The sequence below is a fragment of the Oryctolagus cuniculus genome, chromosome 3 (assembly GCF_051225735.1).
Source record: "Oryctolagus cuniculus isolate XC-2025 breed Fujian yellow rabbit chromosome 3, ASM5122573v1, whole genome shotgun sequence".
NCBI classification, from domain to species: domain Eukaryota; kingdom Metazoa; phylum Chordata; class Mammalia; order Lagomorpha; family Leporidae; genus Oryctolagus; species Oryctolagus cuniculus.
In genome coordinates, this window is record NC_142869.1 from 87,489,729 (window position 1) to 87,515,885 (window position 26,157).

The following is a 26,157-nucleotide window of genomic DNA, read 5'->3' on the forward strand; positions in this document are numbered from 1 at the left end:
TCTCTGCTGTGGCCAGGGAGTGCAGTGGAGGATGGCCCAAGTACTTGTGCCCTGCACCCCCATGGGAGACCAGGAGAGGCACCTGGCTCCTGGCTTCAGATCAGCGCAGCGGCCACTGGGGGGTTAAACCAACAGAAAAAGGAAGACCTTTCTCTCTGTCTCTCTCTCTCTCACTGTCCACTCTGCCTGTCAAAAAAAACAAACAAACAAACAAACAAAAAAAAAAAAACAAAAAAACTATTTTCTCCAGAGTTCCCATTACCCTCTCTCTATACATCCTTCTAATGTTTTTGTCAATGTTTTACTGAATCAATTCTGACAATATCTTAGAAATGTTTAGGTGGGTCTTGGACACACTCTTAAATAATTAAAATTCAAACTATAACAATTTACGTTATTTTGTTCTGGGGTGGATAATTTATTTATGGCATTGATTATTAAAGTTTCATAAGGGTCATTAGGTACATAATTATAATATAAATTTTCTTAGTTGTGGTGAGCATTATTTGATATTTTGTGGTTTTTTTCTCTTTTCTTTGCAATTTGAAGACTCTGGGCCTCTGTGAAAATGACAAGAAGTAGTGAGAAGAAGTTGCAAAATCAATTATGGAACCAATGTTCTTTGAAGCCAACATCTTATAAAGGAATTCTTCACAAAGTTTATGCATTCTATCCAACAATATAAAAATTCAGAAGTATGTGATATTCACTTAGTCAAATTATATTTATATATAAAAATATATATAAATTTGATATTTGATATTGATTATATTTGATATAAATATATCAAATATTAGAGACTTCATGTATAGAATTCAGAAATACATTTCTTACATTTGTCATGTTCATTCTCTGAGACATGCATACACACATACATACATATAGAGACAGAGAGACAGAGAGAGAGAGAGAGAGAGAGACAGAAATAGAGTTGTCCCATCTGCTTGCTCTCACTCTAGATGTCCACAACAGCAGGGGCTGCGCCAGGCCAAAGCTCTGTGCTGGAACCCAATCCAGGTGTCGCACATGGGTGGCAGGTACCTAACTACTGGAACCCTCACCTGCTGCCCCCCAAAGTCTGCATTAATGGGAAGGTGAAGTAAGAAGTTGGAGACCGGACGCAAACCCAGGCACTCTGACTGACATGTGACGCGCATTTAAGCTGCTATACCAAACACCCACCCTTCGTGTTCATAGTTTTAATGAAAAATATTGGGTAATCAAAAATAAAAATAAAAAGATGATCAAAGATAGTTACGTCCTCTAAAAAAAAAACTTCAAAATTATTTAGTTAAATAACTGAATCTGTTAGTGAATCTTATACTGAGAGAGGAAAATTTCCAGAGAAATTTCTCATTTGACCATTATACAGTTATTTCAATACTAAGGACAAGATTCTACATTGAAATTGCTTCCCTTCCATTTTAAATAAATGTCAGAACAACTACATCCAGCATAACTTTTCTTTCTTTCTTTCTTTTTCTTTTCTTTTTTTTTTTTTTTAAACAGGCTGAGTGGACAGTGAAAGAGAGAGAAACAGAGAGAAAGGTCTTCCTTTGCCGTTGGTTCACCCTCCAATGGCAGCCGTGGCCGGCGTGCTGCGGCATGCGCACCGCACTGATCCGAAGGCAGGAGCCAGGTGCTTATCCTGGTCTCCCATGGGGTGCAGGGCCCAAGAGGGGCAACTGGGACAGAATCCAGCACCCCGACTGGGACTAGAACCCGGTGTGCCGGCGCCGCTAGGTGGAGGATTAGCCTAGTGAGCCGCGGTGCTGGCCACCAGCATAACTTTTCTATAGCAGATATGACAATGGCCACAGCGATCATTCTCCTCATGCTTCTCATAATAATTTGGAAACTTTGCCTTTTGAAAATTCTAGAGAGAAGTCTACTCCATTCTTTGTTTCTCAATTTCTAATTTTTGCTCATTTTTGGTCAATTAATAAATACCTTAGCTCATTTACATTCAATCAAGATATCAATAATTATAGAATTTCTTTTTTGACAGGCAGAGTGGACAGTGAGAGAGAGAGACATTTTTAAAACCTGTATGTCTGAAGTTACCAGGCTTTGGCTTTTGTATTGGGAAAAAGTAATTTAATTAATGTTAAGATATTTGGTACACAGCTTTTCTCAAAAAACATGGACATAATGCCCCATGAGTTTGTGGTATTAATATAAGTCAGAATTAATTTGTTTGTGTATCTACAAAATAATATTGTATGCATACTGAACTATCTTTAGGATTTAAAAATTTTGTTATAATAATAAAAACTCAGTGTGAGTCAGGATATACATACTCTTCTTGTTTTGACTTAGAAATTATTTGACCTGATTTTAGTTATTTATCCTTTATATATCTATCATTCTCTGATCAGTGGTTGCCAACTTTGTGTGTTTTCAAATATCCTGCTTCGGAGGGTTCTTGGAACCCACTTTGGGAGACAAAAACATGTGCAAAACACTTGGCAGTGGTTCTGGGTGGGCTGCACCCCAATGGGGCTTGATTCCTCTCACTGCCTGGAGTCCGCTCACTGAAGCCAGAATCCTGGTCCCTTATTTTTTGAAAAAAGGAAAATCTTACAATCTTCTCCATAATGGACACCTCCCATTATGGGTTGAATTGAGTCCTCCAAAATGATATGTTGCGGTGCTAATCCCCAGTATCTCAGAATGGGAGCTTTTTGGGAAAAGGGTCATTGCCTATGTAATTAGTTGTTAAATTGTGGCCATATTGCAATAGAGTAGAGCCTTAATCCTAAATAACCAATGTCTTTTTTAAAAGAGAAAAACTCACAGAGCAAAGGGAGCCATTTGATTGATGAGGGAGTCTGAGACTTGAATGATATATCTACAAGCCATGGAATGCTAGAAAGGGCCAGGAAAGATGCTCTCCTAGGTTTCTGATACCTTGCTTTCAGACTTCAAACCTCCTGAATTATTTGACAACCAATTTATGTTGCTTCAGTATACTAGTTCTTGGTAATTTGTGAAGATAGCTTCAGGAAGCTGATGCACCTCCTTAGCCCCTTACACTGATTGGAAATTCTATAAGTCATAACAGTTTTACAATTTTATTAAAAATTTGTACTAGTGAATAGTCTAATTTAGATTTTACAACGGTGTCTGGAATGAAATAATAGCAATTTGTACTTCCTAAAACCATTAAATCAACCATTTTTGTAATCATTTTACTATTTAGATATATCTAATCATTTTTCTATTTAAATTTTTTTTAAATTTTTTTATTTGACAGGTAGAGTTATAGACAGTGAGAGAGAGACAGAGAGAAAGGTCTTCCCTCCGTTGGTTCACACCCCAAATGGCTGCCACGGCCAGCGCTGTGCTGATCTGAAGCCAGGAGCCAGGTACTTCTCCTGGTCTCCCATGCGGGTGCAGGGCCCAAGCACTTGGGCCATCCTCCACTGCACTCCCAGGCCACAGCAGAGAGCTGGACTGGAAGAGGAACAACCAGGACTAGAACCTGGCACCCATATGGGATGCAGGTGCCGCAGGCAGAGGATTAATCAAATGAGCCCCTCATTTTTCTATTTAGATATAGCTTCATAAAGTAGTTCTTGGCTGTGGCTAGGTAATATACTTGATATTATGTATGTCTTATTGAGGTCAGACTGATTTATATCTCTGAATTAATGAGAAATAATGAGAAATAATAATAATAAAACTAATTTCAATTTCTTTCAATTTCATTTTTTCCCCAGAAAATGTAAGTAAGAACTTTTCATTATTTCACATGTGTATATGGCTTCTTCAGAAATTTTCTTTTAAGGAACTAGAAGTAAGTCTGAAGGCATTTACGAGTCTTCAAATACATAAAATTAATATAAAAATAATATACAAGGTCTATTTTGGGGATGATCTAAATGTATCTGCATTAAATCAATGCTTTATTTCATACAGTGACTGTAGCTACACATTATTTTCAAAATTAAATTATGTTTAAAAATACTTCTTTTAAACACTTTTTGCTTTACCCCTTAAAAAAATTACATAAGCAGCTGTTAGCAAAACTTGGTTCCAGTAGTCTAAGTTGCAAGGCCAGGATATTGGGCTGTGCCTCCTTCAGCAGGGAACTCAGCTCCTACACGCCCTCTGCTGGCTCTGTCTAGCTACAAGCTCTCTTTAATCCTCAGATGAAGAAATTATCTTGATGTGTGTATGCACACATATGTATGCATCACATGAAAACATGCATATATGGCTTGTTTTTATTCAGCTATTGTTAATACATATACATGTTTACACTGTGTATATTTGCATAATAAAATTTCCACAGAATGTTGATTAGTTGGAGGCTAAGAGGGGTGGGAGAGATAAAAGGAGTTTGGATTAAAAAATAGGGGAATCTGGTGTAGTTCATTGTGACAGAGATACTAACATGAGGAAGTTAATGGGGATGTGGGGTGAAGGGTGTATAGGAATTTTTTGCACTATTACCTAACAATTTTGGGTATTGTATATTGAAAATTATTCTGAAATAAAATATTACAAATAAGCAAATAATTAAATAGAAATACATTTCAAATAACAAATTCCCACAAGTATATTTAATAACTTTTTAAAATAGCTTATTTCCCTATATCTAATTTTTAAATTATAGGATTTTTTTCTATTAAGTTGCTAGGACAATATTACTATAAAGTTTCATAGTTTGAAGGGTCTCTGTATATCATATTATGACAACTGCTCCACATTCTAGATGGAGCGACTGAGGACAACAATGTTACAGGATTCACTCAATTGCCCAAATTGCTCAGTGCCACAGGTATCTCTAGACCCCAAGCTCAGGTCTTCATCACTTTGGATCTCAGTGCCTACAACACTCTTTAAATATTCATCTGTTTAGACCTGTGGATACTCTGAGATATATCTTCAGATGTTTGCAGTTCAATTTGAGAAATCAATAAAAAAAATTGTAAAACACATCAATAGTTTTCTCCATCATTCTGAAAGAGTATCCCAGGAGAATTTGTATTGAAATAGAAGGTACAATTTTTTAAATAACAAGTTGACCTTCAGCATTGTGACTATTTAAAAAAGAATTTCTCTGTCTCCATGTGTCATCCTATCCTGAAATCAGCATAGACAGAACTGAACTCATTGACTGCCAAACAGAGACATCGGGTCCCTGCTCTCAGATTTCACCTCCAAACTTTTAGTTCAGTGGTTTGCTTAGAGGAGAGTAAAGATGCCCGGCTGGCATTTATGATCTTTCACAGTTTTAATGTTCTAAAATTGTTTCTTAAAAACAAGATTTCAATGGGTACCTTATGTTCAATATACTCATTCTGATCTCAACATTTGTGAATCCTCAACTCTTTCTTGTTTCTAACTAAGCATAGTAACATGATACTTACTTATCTTCCACAGAAATGACATGTGCTGACCATATCACCAGGAACACCCTCCCCTCCACTTTGCCAAGGAAAACACCATCTTCCTTAATGTCTATACATTTTTCAGGTTTTTTTTCATTTAGCATGTTGTAACTATGTTTACCCAGATAATCTGTCTGCATTATATTACTGGGAGGTGTCGTCTCTGTTTATACTCAGTGGAGGATAACACTAAAGCAACGAGTTTTGGAAAATGATACAGACCTAAGCTGGAATCAGAATTATATGAAGCTTTGCCAAAATCTTGGTTTCCCCATTTGAAAAAGTGATACAGATACCATTTTTGTTGGCTACTTTAATGGTAAAATAAGATAACTCTTGTAAACTCTTAACACACTACTCCCATCAAGTAACATCTGAATATTAGTGTTCGTTAGTGCAATATTTGTGCACAAAAATCTATATTCGATTACTTTTTATGTCATCTTTTCCCACTGGCATTTTATGATTTTTCTTAAACCTAGTTTCCCCAACAGCATTGCCAAGAATATATTCTGAATCCCTATAGGAATTGTTCTAGGAAGGGAGCACTGTGCAATGATTTCTTATTGAATTAAAATGAATATAGTTTATCTAAGAAATTCCCTAGTCCACATTTTGGGAAACAGAGCAAGAGGGAAAGATAATGTAATGAACAATCTCCACTACTATAATAACAAAATGTGCCTGACATTTCTAATTTCTTACTACTTCATTGTTAAATCCTTCAATTTTAAAAATTACTGAGGCTAACTTTTATGTGTTTTTAATACTTTCCTCTGCCCTGAAGGGTTTTAAAAGAAGTCTATAATTTATGAAACCTCATAAAGATTATGTTCTACTCATATTTTACTTTTGCAGTACTGAAGAAAACAAATTGAAAATTCAAGCCAAATTGGAAAATTCTTCCAAAGTATATCCCACTAGATACGTTTGAACGTACAGATGCTACTTTTTAGGTGGCTATGGTACAATAAGCAGATGTCCCCTGGAGTATACCCCTTCCATAAACTCCTTGGGAGACTGTGGCTAATGATGAGGAAATCACTCTTGAATTATATTACACAAAATGCTACATAAGACCTTGGAATAGCCAACTAATTCGAAGTTCCTGTTGGTTTTGAGAATGAAAATTGCCTTGTTTTGGAGAGGATCATGTGGCAGGAGGATGAAGGCAGCCTTTAAGTGCTAGAGCAATCCCTGGTAGAGATCCAGAAAACAAAGAAAGATGGGCAATCAATCCTACAGTTGCAAGGAACTGAATTCTGCCAACAATCATGAAACTTGGAAGAGGACCCTCTGCATCAGATGAGATCATATCTCTGGCTGACACCTTCATTTCAGCTATGTGAGAGTCTGAACAGAGAACCCAAGAACATTGTGCTTGAATTTCTGACCAGTAGAACTGTGAGATGATAATGTGGTAAATTAAGCCACCAAATTTGTACTAATGTGCTGATACAATAGAAAATAAATACAGTGACCTTTAGGAGATAGGCAATCTATGCAAAAACTAGAATGGTTTTCACTGCATAGCTTCCATGCTCCATTTCTATCATTGTCTTATTTATGCAATCATACATTCATCTATTCACTCTACAGACACTCGTGAATGTGTTGACTATATTGGGCTTTATCCAACTACATGTATTCTTCATGAAATGCTGACCTATATATGAAAACATCTATTCAGGTACCAACTTTACTGTGAGTTTCTCCTACTATTCCAATCTGTCCTGAACTCTGTTCTCTGTGTTCTTATTGCAATGATTTTCTGTAGCAATCTTTCTCCTGATGATATTGTCTTCCATGGTTTACCAATTACACTGTACCTAAAGTATTTATTCTCTGAAGAACTAGGCTTCACACACACAAATTGCCAGCTAAGAAAAGTGAACTCTTAGATGGGATGTTTTTCATTCAGGGACAATGTACAGAGGGTTTCCCTTTATGAACATCTCATTGGTTGGTACCACTGTTTAGCAAGATACCCGATCTTTTTGTTTCTTACAGATCTATGCTGTGAGCCTAAATCAGACATAACCACAATAACATATAGCATTCATATGGCATCTATGTAAATACTTTATTTGTGAATTGTTTTATTAGCTACAAATTTGTGCCGTGTTATCTGGATACCTTTTCTTGTGTTTTTATAACATTTTGTATCTTTTAAAAGATATTTATTTTCACTGTATCATTAAATAGTTCCTAAAACTCTGATATGTAGCAGAAAATGAGATAAAAATTATTAAATACTAAAAAGTCTCAGATGATAAATTCTATTTATTGTCCTAGACTGCAGAAAGATATGCTTATTGTGTTTCAGTTAAAAATATTCCTTATCTGTAAAAGTCAACTACTCTTTAGGATAAATTAGACCAATTTTTTTTAACTTTTATTTAATGAGTATAAATTTCCAAAGTACAGCTTATGGATTACAATGGCTTCTCCCCCATACCGTCCCTCCCACCCACATCCCTCCCCTTTCCCACTCCCTCTCCCCTTCCATTCACATCAAGATAAGCTGGTTCAAAACCTGAATTGTTCTCTTAATATACAGAAGATCAGCTTAGTATGCATTAAGTAAAGATTTCAACAGTTTGCTCCCACACAGAAACATAAAGTGAAAAATAATAGATGATTTTTTAAATGATGATGAAATCAGATCAGACCTATTGAATTAGACCGATTTTTAAAAATTAACTTTCCAGTTACTATCACAACACTTTTATCACTGCAAATATTGCTAAATTTCTACAGGTAGTTCTAAAAAATTATATTTACTTATCTATGGCATCCAGTGTTGGTGCAGACTAAGAGTAGATTCTATATAATTTGGGTTCGTACAGAATCAGAAATTGAGACAAGATTCCAAGTGAAAGTGGTTTATTAAGGAGATGATCTGAGGAAAGAGGAAGGGCCATTGAAAGGCATATAATAAAATTAGTTACACTGTGGATAACTAGAACTTAATTTTGCTGGGGATCTTGGGCAACCAAGGTGGAACAAACAGTTCAGATTAGTCCTCTTAAGGAACAAAGGAGCTGGGATATTTATGCCTTATCTCCTTATTGGCCTGTGTTGCACTTCTGGGGAGTAAATTTACTAATTCCTTGAGTGTGACTAGATAGGCAAAGCAGCTTCTGGCAATAAAAATCCTAAGGTAAATGGACAAAGGCATTGTACTTGGAATTTGGACTGAAAGAAAGTGGAAGGAGAAAAAAAAATAAACAACATTTTGGAAACACCTGTTGTGTGTTAGGCAAAGTGTCTGTCATTTAAAATATACTGAACAAGGAAAATACAAAAGTTCATGGAAAAATGGATATGCATTTTCAGTGAGTTTTTTGAAGTATCATCATTTATTAAATATGATATAGTAAGTATCCTATATTATACCTTTTTAAAATAAACTTCTAAGGTAAGCATTATTATTATTCTTTCATAGATTGGGAAAATGAGGCTCACAAAGTTGAATAAATTCCTGAATGTCACTGAGATTGCAGGTGGGAGACCCAGTCTTTGAACTATATTCTGTCAGTCTCCAAATCTATGCTCTTTCTATACTTAGCATCATGCTTCTTGGAGATAAAAATTCTTGAGCTTCAGGATTTATTGAGATTTTGTGAGTTCCTCCTATTGTTCCCATATGATCCCACACTCATTTTTTCCAAGATCCCCTCAGGAATATATACATTAATCGTCACATCTCCAGACAAAGGTTCACCCTTTTCTCTTTATGAAGACGTTGACAGTTGGAGGAGCACTAATCAGGTATTTCATATACTGTTCTTCAGTTTGGGGTCTGTAAATGTTTATAGCATGCCTATAAAGGGAACATGGATTTTTGAGAGCAAGACCATAAAGATACCTTCCCATACCAAAAGTGCATGGTATGCGCATGATTCACAATGCAGGAACTTGATCACCTAGTCACGGTGGTACTTCCTTGTGTTTCTCTGCTGTACACTTATCATCAGTCACTTCCCTGTTCTACTGTTTGGAAGCAAATTAATAAGGACAGCCTGCATGCAAAGAGAGGAGGAAGAGATCCTGGAGAATAGATCATTTAAAATATTTGAAATTCTTTTGCCCAGGAGATACTAGAAATAGATTTTCATCTGTCTCTAAAATCTTCAGTCTAAAATGGGTTACCATAGAGTTATATGTGACACTACAACGAGATTTTCCCATTTAAATACAGTAAATCCAACCCATGGATCACTTGGTTAGTTAACCGAATGAAGTATACAAAATTCAAGTCTCTTTTTCAGATGGACTGGAACATGAGGATTTTGGCCACTGCACTTGAGCTCAGTGATGTAGAATCTAAGTACAGAACATCGCCCATAGGGACCAATTCTACCATTCCATGGTGTTACAGTGATGCTAAAATGCATCTCTAGATATATATATTTTTTTTTGTTAAAGAAAGTAAAACACATTTGCATATGAGAGCCCCTGAACACTTATTTTACTTCCTTGAAATAAAATGTACATAACAAATCTTTTCAGGAATTTAGAATTACAAAGCTAGAATAGAAATGCCTATTAAGTTTTCATTAGAAGATTAAGATTTTTCTTTTAGAAATTGGAATGGACACTAGGCTGTTTCCATGGAAACCCACTGAAGCCTTTCTCTTTTCCTGGAAAGGTATCATTTCTGTACATACCACATGTAGCTTCTTGCTCTGTTGGATTAAATCTTTGATAACAAAATAAAAGAAATGAATTGAAAAAATCTGTAGCCCATTCTTGCTTGCTGTGAAATTATACTTGGGTACTAAATAACAAGAACAAAAAGCCCTTTTAATTTTGGCTATATTCACTATATCAGTTTCAATAATAAAAGTGAATGTCCAAGTATTTTCTTGAGGTTTATTACAAATAAGTTACAAGCTGTCCTTTGACAACTTCTGTAGTCCAGACGATCTTTGTTTCTTTTTTTCCCTCAAGTAAAAAATTTCCTGGCCTGACAGTTACATTCTATGTACTCTTAGCTCCTGTCCTTACAAAACTTAATTTACCACCGTCCTAATCCAGGTCTTCAGCTCCATTTGTACCAAGATCTTCACTGCCCTTTCAATCAACCTGTTTTCTGTGCTCACTGACAGCTTTATGAAGCCTTTCAGACTCACTCCTGTCCTAGTCAGATCTTCTCTGAATACCTTCTATAGAGCAATACAAATATTTAGGGTTCTGTGGAAGACTCTTCTGTATTTCCTGTGAAACTGGTTACTTATTTACAAAGCAGATTTAAATAGTATCATATATAACGCTATTATATTGTACACAGTATATATCGTTACATAACATAACAGATGCAATAGGCAAACAGAAAAATTCATCTGTATGAACAATGGTAATGCAGTACAAAGGATACGTGTATGAGGGAAATAGAAGTGTTTGTCTATGGAATGTTTTAAAATTGTTCTGGGTGGTCACTGTGTTTTTTAACAAAAGCAAAAGAAAAATCTGAAGTTACACAATTTAATATAAAAGATCCAGTTTTCAAATAACTCTAATACACCATCAAGAAACTCTTGTTGATGTGATGGGCTGTCACATAACTATTTCTTCAACTGCTTCCTTACACAAAAATAAAGGTCCTACTTTATTTTAAAACATATTTTATATTATTCTTTGTGCCACTGTACTAGAGATTATAGTTCCAGTGTTCAATGTGCTCTTAATTAACAGTTTTTTTTTTAATTTAAATGTTAGCTCTTGATGACTGGCAGGTTGTTCAAACTTTTCACATTGCTTTGAAACATTTTCCAAAAAAACATTTGTTGATTAAACTTTCTAAATTCAAGTCTCTTGTCACTGAACCAAAGATTTTATAAATCATCTGGCTTGCTGCTCTTGCTTATCTGACAATACACATAGAGGATATTAAAACTGATTGACATCTAGTTCAATCACATCAGTTTTCAGGATTAGAAATTGAGGGTCAGAAAGGACAAAGAATTTCCATAAAACTACACAGTGATTTTGACAAACAAATATTCCAAGGTTGTCATCATTTCTCAATAAAGCTAACCTACTTCAAGTATGGTGAAATGTAATTGGGAATAACAAAATACATAACTAAATTAATACAGACTAGAAGGCAGCCTCTTGAAATAAGACGTAGGTCAAGGATATGGAGCTAAAGATTAGCCAAGTTTCAGTGAAGACACTTTGTAAATCATGTGAAAGATAATCTCCTCTCTCTGTCATAAGGAAGTCTTTCATTTACTTAATATACTAAAAAATGTACACACATTCATAAGGAAGTCTTCCCATTTACTTAATATACTAAAAAATGTACACACACTAATGTACCTACACCACTCCCTACCCCTTTCAAAATATTAGTATTGGAATCCATATGTGGATGACATTCCTTCTCTGCAACTTCTGTGAACATTAATTTTCAGATAAAGGCTTTGAAGACCTCTTGCTAATGGATTTGTACATTACTTGGGGCAGCGGTATGTATAACGCATTGTCCTTACAAAATATCAGCATATTTTCTTTCAATAAAAGTTTATGTAATGTCCTTACTAGGGTGTGAGGAAAGATTCCAAACCATTCCAGATCAAAGAATCACACTATTATTCATAATGATCTCTAATGAAGGCAATTATGTCTACTTCCTACTTTAGAAAATAGAAGAAATGTGTCTTACTAACAAGACTGGATGAGTATGTGCAAACATTTCTATTTCCTTTGAATAATATATTTATTTATATTCCACTCATAGAGATGGGGAACACTTGCCAGTACAATTGTCTGTGTGTCCTAATGGAGAGAACATTAGTATAAACTAGTTATTTCCCAAAGTGAAATATCCCTGAAGGGCTATTCTTTCCCAAAGAGAAGAAGCATTTTAGGATACATTCCCTTTTGTGCCCTTAACATTCTTAAATGAACACAAAGTTTTTATTCATTGATGCTGAACTCACACATTTTATATAATACATTGATTTAGGTTATATTCAGAAAATGCATATTTTGCCAGTTCTTCCAATAATCTCCTTAGGTCATTATGGTTTATTGGAAAAAAGTTCAGGAGGCATAGCAAGTAAAATTGCATCCTGCAACACTGGCAATCCCAAATGGGCACTGTTTCAAGTCCTGGCTGCTCCACTTTTGATCCAGCTCCTTCTTAATGCCCTTGGGAAAGCAGCAGAAGATGGCCTACATGCTTGAGCCTTTATACCCACATGGGAGACTCAAATGAAGCTCCTGGCTCTTGGCTTCAGCCTGGCCCAGCTGTGGCCAATGCAGCCATTTGGGGAGAGAGCCAGCGGATGGACGATTCTCTCTCTCTCTCCTTCTTTTTCTGTAACTCTTTCAAAATAAAATAAATAAATATTTAAAAAATTATAAAAGTAGTAAAGTGCTAGATTATACACACTGTTCATTATTAAATAATGTTAAAACTTTTTGTTTCCTTGTTTGTATGTTTTCCAATTTGGGAATGATATTTTAGAAAGAATGACCACTTCATTATCCAATGAATATGGACGGAAGATGGAGTTGGATAGAGCTATGGGGAAACTACACTGGAAGATATTGTCATAATTAAAGTGTGAGGTGAGCCTACTACACCCCAGAGCTGGCCCCAGCTTCTATCTTTTATAAAAAAAAAGTCATTCAGTTTATCATATTTTGGTTACAGCACCCCAAATAGATTAAGATAACATTCCATCCCCAGTCCATTTTAATCTCCTGGTAGGAGGCCAAGAAAGTCAGAGTTGCTTCCGCCTAGTTATTAATGATACTGAAAGTCTTTGGGAATCATTCCTGTAACTATAGATGTTGTGATACCCTGCTTTCCTCTAGCTCACATATTCCCTGCAACTTTCAATATTTCATGAATGGTGGATGTTCCTTCTTTCCTCATGCATCATTTCATTTCACTTGCAAATTTACTTTTTAAAATGCTTGGGAAGTTTTAATTCCACTGTGCATGCTCCTAAAAGGGTAGCAAATTAGTGTTAAAATGACTTCTAAGTAATTATAGTACTTATAAAAATGCAAACTTTAAAATGAATATATATCTGTTGAATAAATGTATTCATTACAATCTGTGAGTACATTAGAATACATTTCTAAAGTAATTAAGCTTTCTCTAGGAGAGGGTCTATAATGAGAAGAGAAAGTATTTTCTTATTATCAAAATTTTAGTACACCTGTTAGATTCCTCTGAAGTATAAATAATCGCATTTTAGAATAGGAGAGAGGATGAGACATTTGTTTGAAAGTACAGATAATACCTAATGATCTCTTCTTTATCTTGGCAGAAAGCAGGGTTTTTAATAAATGGCTAGCATAAGCTCCCCTAGAGGCTTGCTATCTTGAAGAATGGTTTTAAATCACTTTTTGCAATAAATTATATGGGATGATTCTACGTACTTTCTAGGCCTCTCCAAATGAGAGGCTTCAGGGAGAAAGAGAAACATTATAAATGTAATTTTCTAAAATGTGAGTATTTTCCCATCATTTTTTCTGTCTTTAGAAGGAAAAAGTATAGTGTATAGGGACAGCTTTTTCTCCATTTTTTTACTAAACATTTATTGCAATTCAAAGGGAAATATTCACCACTGGGGTTTTTTACATCTTATATTGATGCTTGATTCTAAAACAAAATGGTCATTTTATGAATATTATATTACTCTAACTTGCTTCTGATTATATTTTATGTGAAATTTAAGTAAATTATTACCAATATTTGATTGAATATAATTTCTCTGCATGTAATGTATGCCCAATAAGATTGAGAATCAAGTTCTAATTTTAATATTGACTCAAAATAATGTAAATATAATTCAAAAGAACCTCATTAAAACAATGTTATTCTTATACCCAAAAGAGAAAATATAAGGCAAACAGGAGTTGGAAAATATAAGCTGCTTAAAAGTGTGTACATGGAAATATATTATAAACAACATGACAAAATCAGGAAATATCTGCAACCTACATGACCCAGAGTAGTAATAATCTTATTTAATTAAGTATCCTTATAGATTACAAGATAAAACAAACCCAAACCCCTATAAAACATAAGCAAATATATAAGAAATTTAAGGTGCCAAATATTAAAGGTGTAAGTGCCAATTTCAAATTTTAAATGAATTAATAATAGAAATATAGTTCAAACAGTGGGTTGTTTATTTTGATGTTGTGGAGTTTCTTGATTTCTTTGTAGATTCTGGTGATCAACCCTTTATCAGTTGCATAAACTGGTGAAATATTTGCCTGATTATAAATTGGCAAAATGTAAGCACAGCAAACAGAGACTGGCATCGTGGTGCAGTGGGTTGTCCCACTTCCCATGCCAGCATCCCATATCAAAGTGCCAATTCAAGTCATTGCTCCTCTGATTCCAAATTAGCATCCTGAATGCACCTGAGAAGGCAGTGGATATGGCTCAAGTACTTGAGTCTCTGCCAAACACACAGGAAGCCCGGATGGAATTCCTGGCTCCTGGCTTCCACCTGGCCCAGCACTGGATGCTGTAGGCATTTGGGGAGTGAACTAGCAGAATGATGTGAAGCCGTATGCCATAGCTCCTCTTTCTCTCTTGCTCTGTGTGTGTGTGTGTGTGTGTATGTGTCTCTCTGTCACTCCGCCTTTTAAAAATGTAAGTATTTGAAAACAAAAACAATACATAACGATAAACAGGGTTGGCTACTGTGATTTTAGTTTTTGAGGAGTGTGGTTGCGAGTCAATGCAAATACCGTGATTCTAAACTTGGATTTTGACACAAATGGTTTTAACCTACTTTTACCATCTCAATCATGCAACCTAATCTATCAAACTCAGTGCGAGTAAAACAAGGATAACAGTATGCCTTTCAAAGAGTGTTGTGAAAATCAAAGTTGATAATGCACCATAAACGTTTATAATGGCATCTCTTCCTATGCCAATGTTATGAGATTGCTTAAAACTTGAAAAGAGGACATTTCTTCACTACACATTGAAATGTTGCCAAGCCTTTGATTTAACTAATTTACTTCTAAACATTTTTTCTAAAGAAGCGAAAATGAATGCTCACAAGATTGTTAAGTACAGAGATACTCTACCTGGTCTATAACAATAAAAATATACAAGTATGTGTGTGTTAAACATTTTGGGATTGACAAAACAAATTACACTTTATCCGTTAAAATGATTTCCTATTTAGGTTAAAATAGTGCTAACCAAAAGATAGCAGGAGACAAGCTAGATTATTTAGGTTTTGAATGGTGAGCATGCCCAAAGTTTGTTGAGTGGAACAGGATGTAGCCAACGACACAGCGAACAGTAAGTAAACTCTAGAGATATGAAAATGCTCATAGCCTGAATGGGAAACTCAGACTTGTATCTTGAACTCGAGACTGCTTGGATATTAAGGGATATAGGCTGGAAAATCAGCAAGGGATGAAATTACGAGGGGATTTTATATCATATTAAGGAATTTGGACTTCATTCTTTGGACAGTAGAGAACTGTTGGAGATTTTAATCAGATTTTAAATGTAATGTAGCATGAATGATGTAGTCAGGTAAATAGTGAGGATTTGTAATTTACAGGTGAAAGAATATATAAGTAAGATCATCTGGTTATGAAGAGAATGAGAAGCAAGAGTCAAAGGACATTTGTCACAATGAAATCTCAGGATTTGGTAAACACTTATATTTCAGAAGTGACGTGTCCATACTGGGTTTCAATATTGTATGACATGTGAAAGGGAAGAAAATGATTCCAATTGGATTAAGATAAGTTTGAGATGCCTGTAGAGCTCAGGGAAGATGGTGGGAATAAAGATACAGTGACGAATCATTAACACTGTAGGGGATATGGGACTGCTGCCAGGAATCTACAGCGTCTTTTCTGAAAAACAGAGAATATGACTCTAGGACATCTAGTAACACACTCTAAATCAGTACAGCTTAAAGTTTTTTCTACATACAAAAAGTTCTGTTTAAGTTAATAAAATTCTTCTTTATTTTCTTTTGAAATGTAACATCATGATGTTACTAGTTAATGAAAAGAAAGCATTTCAATATCGGAATGGAATGTAAGTATGCCATTATTTTAAAGTAGATAACCTGTACTTTTAAAGTTTTAAAAAGAGTTCCTCAAGATGATCAAGTGTCAAATTTAATAATTCTCCACTTACTATCTTGTTTTTACAGTATTTCTGCTACAAAACACTTCAAGTAAGTCAATTTTATATTTTTTTTCAAGATATTTGAGCGTTTCAGAAGGAGGTACCTTTCTCTGAAGGGAGGAGAGAACTTCCACTTTGACCATGGCCTTGTCTAAAAATGATCAGAGTCAGTGAACTCAGGGGGCTTCCATAGCCTTGGCAGCTCATGACAAGAGCCTAGGGTGATTACTGATGCCATAAACAAGAGTGTTAGTTGGTTAAGTCAACAACAGGAGTCACTGTGCACTTACTCCTCATGTAGGATCTCTGTCCTTAGTGTGCTGTGCATTGAGATTTAATGCTATAACTAGTACTCAAACAGTATTTTTCACTTTATGTTTCTGTGTGGGAGCAAACTGTTGAAATCTTTACTTAATGTATGCTAAACTGATCTTCTGTATATAAAGAGAATCAAAAATGAATCTTGATGTGAATGGAAGGGGAGAGAGAGTGGGAAGGCTGCAGGTGGGAGGGACGTTATGGGGGGGAAGCCATTGTAATCCATATTCTGTACTTTGGAAATTTATATTCATTAAATAAAAGTTAAAAATAAAAAAAGATATTTGAGCGTTTAAGAAAAGGATTTGCAACAATTACTGAAAAGTAATTTATTTCTGATTCATCCAAAGATTTATAAGCAAACCAACAAAAGTCCTGTGCAAGAATATATGGTTAAGGTAAGTTGTTAACAAATATAGTTTCTTTTTAAAATACAACTGAGTTACATTATGTTGATGTTTGCTATGATGTTTGTGAGAAAGCAAGAGAGAGAATATGGATTTTTTAGGTGGGGCTACTAGCAAAAATTCAAAACTAAGTAACCATAAAAATAGATGCTGTTTCCATGGTAACAAAAGAGGAGCAATAAAAATCATAAAGGTTAGATGTGAGAATTTGTTCTTCTTTAATATGAGCAAGACAAATATTTAAACACGTCCCTTGTATTAGCTAACCTGGAAACACTGAATTATATCAAAGCAAAAATTATAACACTATCATGAGGTTTATGTGATTGTTTGATTTTAATAATATAATTAGATTTAAAATAACAGAAGTAGAAATTCATTCTTTTCAGCTCAGCAGTACCAAGGTAAAGTTTACATTTTTATCTTGCCCTTGGCATTAGACATTCAATGAACATTTTATTTTTTACCTTTAGAAATCAAAAAAGAAATAATTGAGAACAGAAATGGAAATAGTAAGCAAAGAGAATAAACAATGTTTAATGAATCAATATGTATTGGATATCTAGCACGTGCTATGCTTTCTGGTAATTTTATAAATTTTATTGCCTTTAGAGAAAAAATGAGGGAAATCTATTTTATAGATAGTCAATTATTAAATCCTCAAAATATTAGGTAACTTATCTATAAGTTCTCCAATTGATCTGGTCAGAGTGATGCTGCAAAATGATATTCTCAAGTTTAATTTTCTGCATTTTAATTTGCTTCACTATGAATTCTGTACTCACATATAGAAAAAAAAGTGGGGTAAAAAGCATGAAATTTCTGTTGCAACCCAATCTTCCCACATTTTTCCTCTCCAGAGGCAATTCCAAATAGATTGCTATGTATTTTTAACAGATTATACACCACTTATATAAATAATCACACATTATAGGTGCTTGGTGTAGAAAATGGTTACATACACCACTGAAAGTAAGTTGAACCCTATATTTTTTTCAATTGTTTTAACTGAAATTTTAACAGTGTATTTCTGGGTATTGGAAAACTTGTAAGTGAATAATGTATTTTTTAATATTTATGAACTATAGTCATTTAGACAAATATTGCATATAAATATTTATCCTTTTTACCATTGACTATAGTACCTCTTTTTTCACCTGTATTAGCATCACAGTTATATCAATTATGTTTCTTTATTGAATTCTGTATGTTATCATGGTACAGATTAGTTGGTTTCCTCTCATAATCTTGAAAGAGGCTATGACGGACACCTCTAAACCTCTACCCCATATCTACTGCAGATGAACTGGGAAGAGCAACCGTGGAGAGTGGGAGGCTAAGTATTCAGGTTTTGTTTTTTGGTTTTTTTTTGTTTTTTTTTGTTTTTTTTTTTTCCCCTGGGCATTTTCTGGGCAGAGAGATGTAACAAGTCTCTCAAAAGCCTTTTGTTTTTCCCACTAAAATAACAAACATGGTTTTTCCAGTCCTTCCTATCCCACTTGAATGTGGACATGCCTTGAATGTGGACATGACGTATGAGTCTCAGTTGCCCACTTCTGACCGGTTGATGATAAAAGTTAAGGCTTCCTTGTGATTCTGCCTGTGTTACTGCTTCTACCATGTTTTTCCACGTACATCTTTTCCATGCTGTAATTTATAAACTTGTTTAAATATTTTCTTGCTTGCCCTGAAACTTTAGAACACTAATTCAGATTTTAATTTTTAGGGGAGAAATTTAATCCTCTGTCTGAAATACGGTGAAAAAGTCAATAGTGTTCATTTTATTCTCACCGTAAATTCTGGAAATGATATATGTATTTCTGTTTGGACTCTTGAAACATTCCACCATATCACACACAACTGATCATGTACTGGACAGAATTACTTTTGCAATCTCAGTTCACTACAGCCCAGAAATTCTGTCACTAAACAACAAATTCACTGCTGTGGTTATTTCCAGTTTCTTAGACAACCTGTCTACAGATGATCATCTATCTTAAACTGTTGTATTGTTATGGTTTGCAACAGGTTCAAATCCTACCACTCAAAGTGTCCATGGCATCAGGATTATTCAAGTCCAAAGTCTCAAAACCACGGAGCTTTCACCTGGCTTATCTTGCACAACCACATTCCAATTCTTAAATACAGAACAAGATTTCTTGCGATGCACTGGTAAGTCTCTAATAATTAACTGCATTTACACACATAAAAAAGTTGTCCTAGATATTTAGTCAGTCATCAATGTACTTTAATTTTTTACTGAATTTCAAAAACTCATAGAAATCATGATATACATAATATAAAATATAATATAAAATACACTTAAACACCACTGGAAAAACATCACAATTCTTCATAGATTTTTTAAATACTATTCATTTCATAGCAGAAGAAAATGTAGTCATCACTCTATATGTAAAATGAGTCTAAAATTTGTCTATCTTCATTAACTGTAAGGCCAGTGATGTTTTTATTAAATTTACAGTACATTTGAGATTTGATTATTGTTTACAACTCTTGCCTCTACTGTTGAGGAACATTTTTTTTTTCTTATTAAAAATGGTTGAATTTTTTTACTTAGGGGAGTGCTAATCTTTTGACTATAAAATAAACTGAAAGTTTGTCATCATAAAAATTAAAAGAATAAAAATGGAAGGAGGAAGGAGGGCAGGAAAGTGTGTGGGAGAGAGGGTAGGGTGGGAAGTATCACTAGGATCCTAAAGCTGATTATATGAAATACATGGACTTTTCTCACCTTATAAAACTTTTAAAAATTTGTGAAAAGCCAAGTTGATTTTTTATTTGAATTCCCATTTTTCTAAACTAATGTTTTATTGGTATTAGCTTGTGCTTATTGTGATAGTTTGAACAAAAATATTTTTCCCCAATATATGAAACTGATAAAAGAGTTTACCTGATTTCCTCCCATACCATGACAGTTGAATATGCCCACTTTTTCATTTTCTTTGCGGCCCATGTTGTCTAGACATTGATTGGTTTCAACATTTCTTATCTAAATATACATAAAAAAGGATAAAACACAAGTTATATAATTATTTAAGTCACAAAAATCTTTATGATACTATGGAATTATGCAGGTTTGTTAGAACATTTCTCAAAGAAAAACCTGTGGTTATATATTTTTTTCTTTTTCTATATCCATTCTTGGACTTACATAAGATTCTAACTCCTACTACAGCAAACTGAACAGTGCTGGCATTGCCATTAGCTACTCATCAACAGGCATTTCTTGTTTGTAGCATAGTGTCAGAGAAGCAGAAAGCATCTTCATATTATGAATTAGAAATTCTTTACAAAAATCATCTAAAAACTGGGACAGTTCTCAAATTCCACAGCCCATTCTTTAACTTCTATGGTAATATAAGCGACTTAATAAAAATAAATTCATTAAGCATTCAAATTTATGTTTTTTAAAATTGCTTCATTAATAGGTGTTTTCATTCTGTGTATTAATAGAGACTAATTACATTGTTTATTTCTTTGACTAAAACACATTCATACATCTTCTTTCATATACAAATGTCAACCTTAATGGAAAGTACTTGACTCTAAGAAAAGCTATTACAAGGCTAAATGGTGATTTCACATTATAAATTCCTCAAAAAAAGTTTAAATTGCCAACTACAGACATAAAGTTCTTGGTTTACACTCAAACATTGCATTAGTCCCATCATTAACATAAAATTAATACATATCTGAGCCAAGCATAATTATAAAAGTCATTCAATGAGTTTAAAAATGCCCAAATTACTAACTTGAACAAAAAAATGAGTAGAAAAAAAGTAAAAGAACTCATCTAATACATGGCATGACTCAGATTTTCCCCTTAGTCTGAACTCTATCTATTTATACTTGTCCATTTAGCTCCTAAAAAGTTCATGTCTCTGGTCCACATTAGGACATTCACAGTTTACTATTCACTCAGCAAAATTACTTGGATACATCAAGTTATCTATGCTTTAGGTATACGTATCTTGACCTAGGCAAATGACTAACATTAGTAACTTATTATATAAATATATATTTATAGAGGGTGCATTAGGATAATACCTTGATGTAGTGAATAGCTCTATGCATGGTACACAATCTCATCGACTTATATATGTTAACTAATTTTAAATGATTTACATCAGATTCACCTTGTTAACTTTTATAAAAGGAAGACTTTTTGAAAATAATGCTTCTATCAATGATTTAGAATCCTAAAAATGTATAAAGTAATGTGATATAATAATCAGAAGATTAAATATCTCAAAATATGATTAATTTACATTTTCCATCAACATGAAACTCTCTGAGCTTTTAGTTTATGTTGACACATAATTATATATATTTGTGGGGTACAGTGTGATATTTCAATACTTGTATGTGTTGTGTGATGATCAATATTCATTAGCCTACATATTACTTCAAACATTTATATTTCTTTGTGGCGAGAACATTAAAAATCCTCCCTTGGGGCAAACATTTAACTCAGCAATTAATACGCTGGTGAAGTTGTTCATGTCCTATACTGGAGTGTCTGGGTCTCAACTCTGGCTCAGCTGCTAGTGCAGATACTGGGAGAAAGCACTGATAGCCCAGTGACTGGGTTCCTGTCACTCATGTGGCAGATCTAGACCTAGACTGAAATCCTGACTCCTGATTTCAGCCAATTCTGTCGTTGGCTGCTGGAGGCATTTGGAGAATGAAACAGTGGATAGCAGTTCTGTCTCTGTATATTTCTCTGCTTATCGACTTAATTAATTACTTTAAAATATTCTAGTTGTTTTGAAATATATAATACTTTTTTTTTTATCATACTGTGCAACAGTTAACCTACTGTGCATTAGAACACCAAAATTTGCTGGTCCTATCTAACTGTAACTTTGTATCCATTGACTCACCTCTCTCCATGTCCTTCACTCTGTTCCCCACCAAGTGGTAACTGTTATTTTTTTAAAAAAGATATATTTATATATTTGAAAGGCAGAGTTAGATACACACACACACACACACACACACAGAATTTTTCATCTTCTGGTGCATTTCCCAAATAGTTTCAATGGCTCGGGTTGGGTAAAGCCAAATCCAGGAGCCTGGGACTCCATCTGGGATGCCTACATGGGTGGCAGGGACCCAAGTACTTGGAGCATTGTCCACTGATTTCCTAGGCACATTAGCAGGAAGCTGGATCAGAAGTGGAGCAGCTAGGACTCAAACTGGTGCTCATATCGGACGCTTGCATTATGGTTTATGCTATAATGCCAACCCTGGGAACCTCTGTTCTACTCTTATCTTCTATGATGTTGACTTTTTAGATTCCACATATCAGTTACATTATGTATTTATTTTTCTGTGTTTAGCTCATTTCACCTAACATAATGTCCCTAGTTTCTTCCATGTTACTGAAAATGATAGGATTTCAACATTATGAGTGAATAGTACATATATTTTTATTCTTTTATCTGATGATGGACACTACATATGGCTTAAACATCAGAGTACAGATGTCTCTTTGAAAGACTACTTTCATTTTCTGTGGATATATACCAATATGTACCCAGTAGTATGATTGCTAGATCATGTGGTAGCTCTACTTTTAATTTTTAAAGGTTATTAAACAATTATAAGGACTTTGAAATTTATATTTATGCACATATTTCTTAAAAGCAAAAAAAATGAGAAAATGGAGATGGAAAAAAAATTTGAATAGGCCCACCTGTACTGAAGAAATTAAATTATTTTTTTCTTTTTTTTCTTATTTCTGCTTTGCTATTGAAAGTGATACTTTGATGGCCGGCGGCGCGGCTCACTAGGCTAATCCTCCGGCTTATGGCACCGGCACACCAGGTTCTAGTCCCGGTCGGGACGCCAGATTCTGTCCCGGTTGCCCCTCTTCCAGGCCAGCTCTCTGCTGTGGCCAGGGAGTGCAGTGGAGGATGGCCCAAGTCCTTGGGCCCTGTACCCCATGGGAGACCAGGAGAAGTACCTGGCTCCTGCCATTGGATCAGCACAGTGCACCGGCCGCAGCGCACCAGCCGCGGCGGCCATTGGAGGGTGAACCAACGGCAAAGGAAGACCTTTCTCTCTCACTGTCCACTATGCCTGTCAAAAAAAAAAAAAAAAAGTGATACTTTGACTTGTTTCATGATGATGTTCATCATCCTTCTCCTATTAATGTAGGACTTGCTTAAGTATTTCCTTTAGGGTCAGTCTAGTGATGATGAATTCCTTCAGTTTTTGTTTACAATAGAAAGTCTTTAGATATCCTTCATTTCTAATATTTAGCTTACCTGGGTATAGTATTCTTGGCTGGCAAGTTTTTTCTTTCAGGATTTTGAATATTTCATCCCATTCTTTTCTTGACTCTAAAGTTTCAGCCAAGAATTCTGCTGTTAATCTTTTGGGCATCCATTTATATTTGATTTGACATTTCTGATGATTTAAGAATTATCTCTTTGTCTTGTAATTTCCATTTCATTTTAATATTTCTTCAAGAGATTTTTTGGTTGAGTCTATTAGGGGTCTTTTGGGCTGTCTGGATATGAATGTCTTTATATTTCATAATATTTGGAAAATTTTCAGAAATAATTTCATGAACATGTTTTTCAATGACTTTTTCACTTCTCATATTATTATTGAATACATGTAATGTTAATTTTTTCTCCTTTAATGGTGTCCCACAAATCTCAAAGTCTTCCTTCATTGTTTCACATTTTTTCCTTTTCCTTTTTTTTGGCTGAGTTATTTCAAAAGAACCATTTTCAATCTCAGAAATTCATTCTGCTGTTCGCTAAATTCTATTTTTCAGGCCTCCAACTGTATTTTTATTTTCATATATGGAGCTATTGTCAACATTTCTGATTGGTTCATTTTTATGATCTCTGTCTCTTTGTTGAATTTCTCATTTATACAATGAATTGTCTTCCTAATTATATTGAATTATCTTTCTGTATTCTCTTGTATCCCAATGTTTCTATAAAATCACTATTTAGAGTTCTTTGTCAGCAATTCCTCAATTTCCATTTCTTGGTAGTCTGTAGCTCAAAAGTTATTCTGCTTCTTTGATGATGTCTTAATATCTTCTCCCCATTCTTGTCAGTTCTTTTGTTATGTATCTGGTGGGTCAACTGTTATATAAAGTTTATGGGATGATTATAGTAAAAAGGCTTCTGGTGATGTTTTGGTTAGATATACTGAAGCACTTTTGGTTCCTGGTGGGCACTTTAGTGTAGTATGCATGTAGAGTTTCATCAGTTGTAATTAACATTGATGATGTCTGCAGGTGTCTCAGAGCTGCACACATTGTGGGGCCACACTGACTGCCAGTTGGGATACAATTCCCTTGGTAGTACTTTGGGTGTGGTGCACAAGGCTGTAGGTATGAGGCTCCTGTCAGTGTCTGTGCATTGGATGAGTATGAAGCTATTTTTCTCGGTCTTGATAGATGTGGCACAGCATGCCCGGTTGCAGGTTGGTACGATCCAATTTATAAAGGAAGCATTGGTGCAAGGCAACACTGCTGTTCTCAGAAGAGGGAGCTGTCAGCATCCATGTGCTATACAGGCACTTCATGAGGCTATGGAGGCCAATTTGCTCAGGGAGGTCTTCCCAGGTCCTTACAGGGACAGGAATGGCTGTGTGGAAGTGTGCTGAGGGTCTGAGAACAGGTTACTCAATTGAGAGAGTTGCAGAAGTATGGGTGAGGCTACTCAGTTTCTTCTTGGGAGCCTGATGGGCCAAAGCTCTCAGGAATGCTGTTCAGCTACTTTTGTGGGTTGAAAGCAGGTGTGGAGCTGTTTGCCAGCTTTCCTGGATCTCTGGGGGCTAAGCTGCTAAGGTATGTTTGGTTATTTTCTGGGGCCAAGGGTGCTTGGGTGGGGACATCTGACTACTTCAAGGGTAGCAGGAGGTTGTATAATGCTGCCTAACTGTTTTCCTAAGTCCTTTACAGGACTAGCCATCTATGGTGGGCTGCTCAGGTTCTTTCTAGGACTGAGGGAGGGAGGGTATGACCTCCTGCCTGGGTCACAGGATTGAGTCTATGAAGCTGCTCTGAACTGCTGGGATCAGCCTCTTCACAGAACTCCAGATGGGTGGTGTCACAAAAGGCTCCATTGCAGCAAGAGTCTAAGTTGAGGAGGTACAATATGGGTTGACTTTTTCTTCAGAGCAAGGCAATAGTGTGGTAAGCTGGCAACTTCCCAATCTGAGCTTAACTGTGAAAGCCACAGTTCTCCAGTGATAAGTGCCTCAGGTGTCTATGATACACCTGGGGACATTTGGGGACATACTACGAGCACTTTCTCTACCAAGCGAAGTCCCTCCTGGTTCAGAGTTGATCTCAGAGATGGAACTGCAGATGCTTTATGCCTAGTTCCCTTCTGTATAAAGCCATTTATTTATATTGTGCTTTTCTCTGCTCTGCAATATCTCATCCTGTGCTTATTTTATGCCCCATCCTCCACACTCTGTTGCCAGAGGTTGTGCAAAGGGTGGAGGGGGCAATCACTTGGATGCCTAATTAACATGGTTCACAGGCTCAGTCCATGGGTACTTGCCTGGAGGAAAGTGCTGCGATGCTCCTCCCTGCACTGGGTTTCACTGTGGCGAGCCTGGTATGGGAAATGGTACTAAGACTTGGACTTAATTCCCTCTGTCTCTGTCAAGTGGGAAACAAATGTCTCCATGCTATCTTGCTTGGAGTTTAAGGATAAGTGACAAGGGCAACTCTTCTCTTCTAGCCATCTTCAATGTGCCTTCTATTATTACTATACTGAAACCTGATACTGTGGTTTCTCACCTAGCTTCCAAAGCTCTTGTGCAGGTAGACTGATACATACATAGGTGCTAAAATTTCGTGTCTGTTGAGCCAGTGGGTGGA

At 35.3% G+C, this 26,157-nt stretch overlaps 1 protein-coding gene across 7 annotated transcripts in view; it reads right to left on the bottom strand.

The window, feature by feature from the left end:
- Positions 1-26,157, bottom strand: part of GALNT13 (polypeptide N-acetylgalactosaminyltransferase 13) — a 560,094-nt gene that overhangs the window by 13,602 nt on the left and 520,335 nt on the right. For 6 of the 7 annotated variants that reach the window (XM_008258589.5, XM_089329139.1, XM_070070866.2 and 3 more), the window contains one exon: positions 20,185-20,283. The exons of the other annotated variant lie outside the window; for it this stretch is intronic. In XM_008258589.5, coding sequence (XP_008256811.1) covers positions 20,185-20,283 — 99 coding nt within the window. The remainder of the gene's footprint in view (positions 1-20,184; positions 20,284-26,157) is intronic. 7 annotated transcript variants of the gene reach the window in all.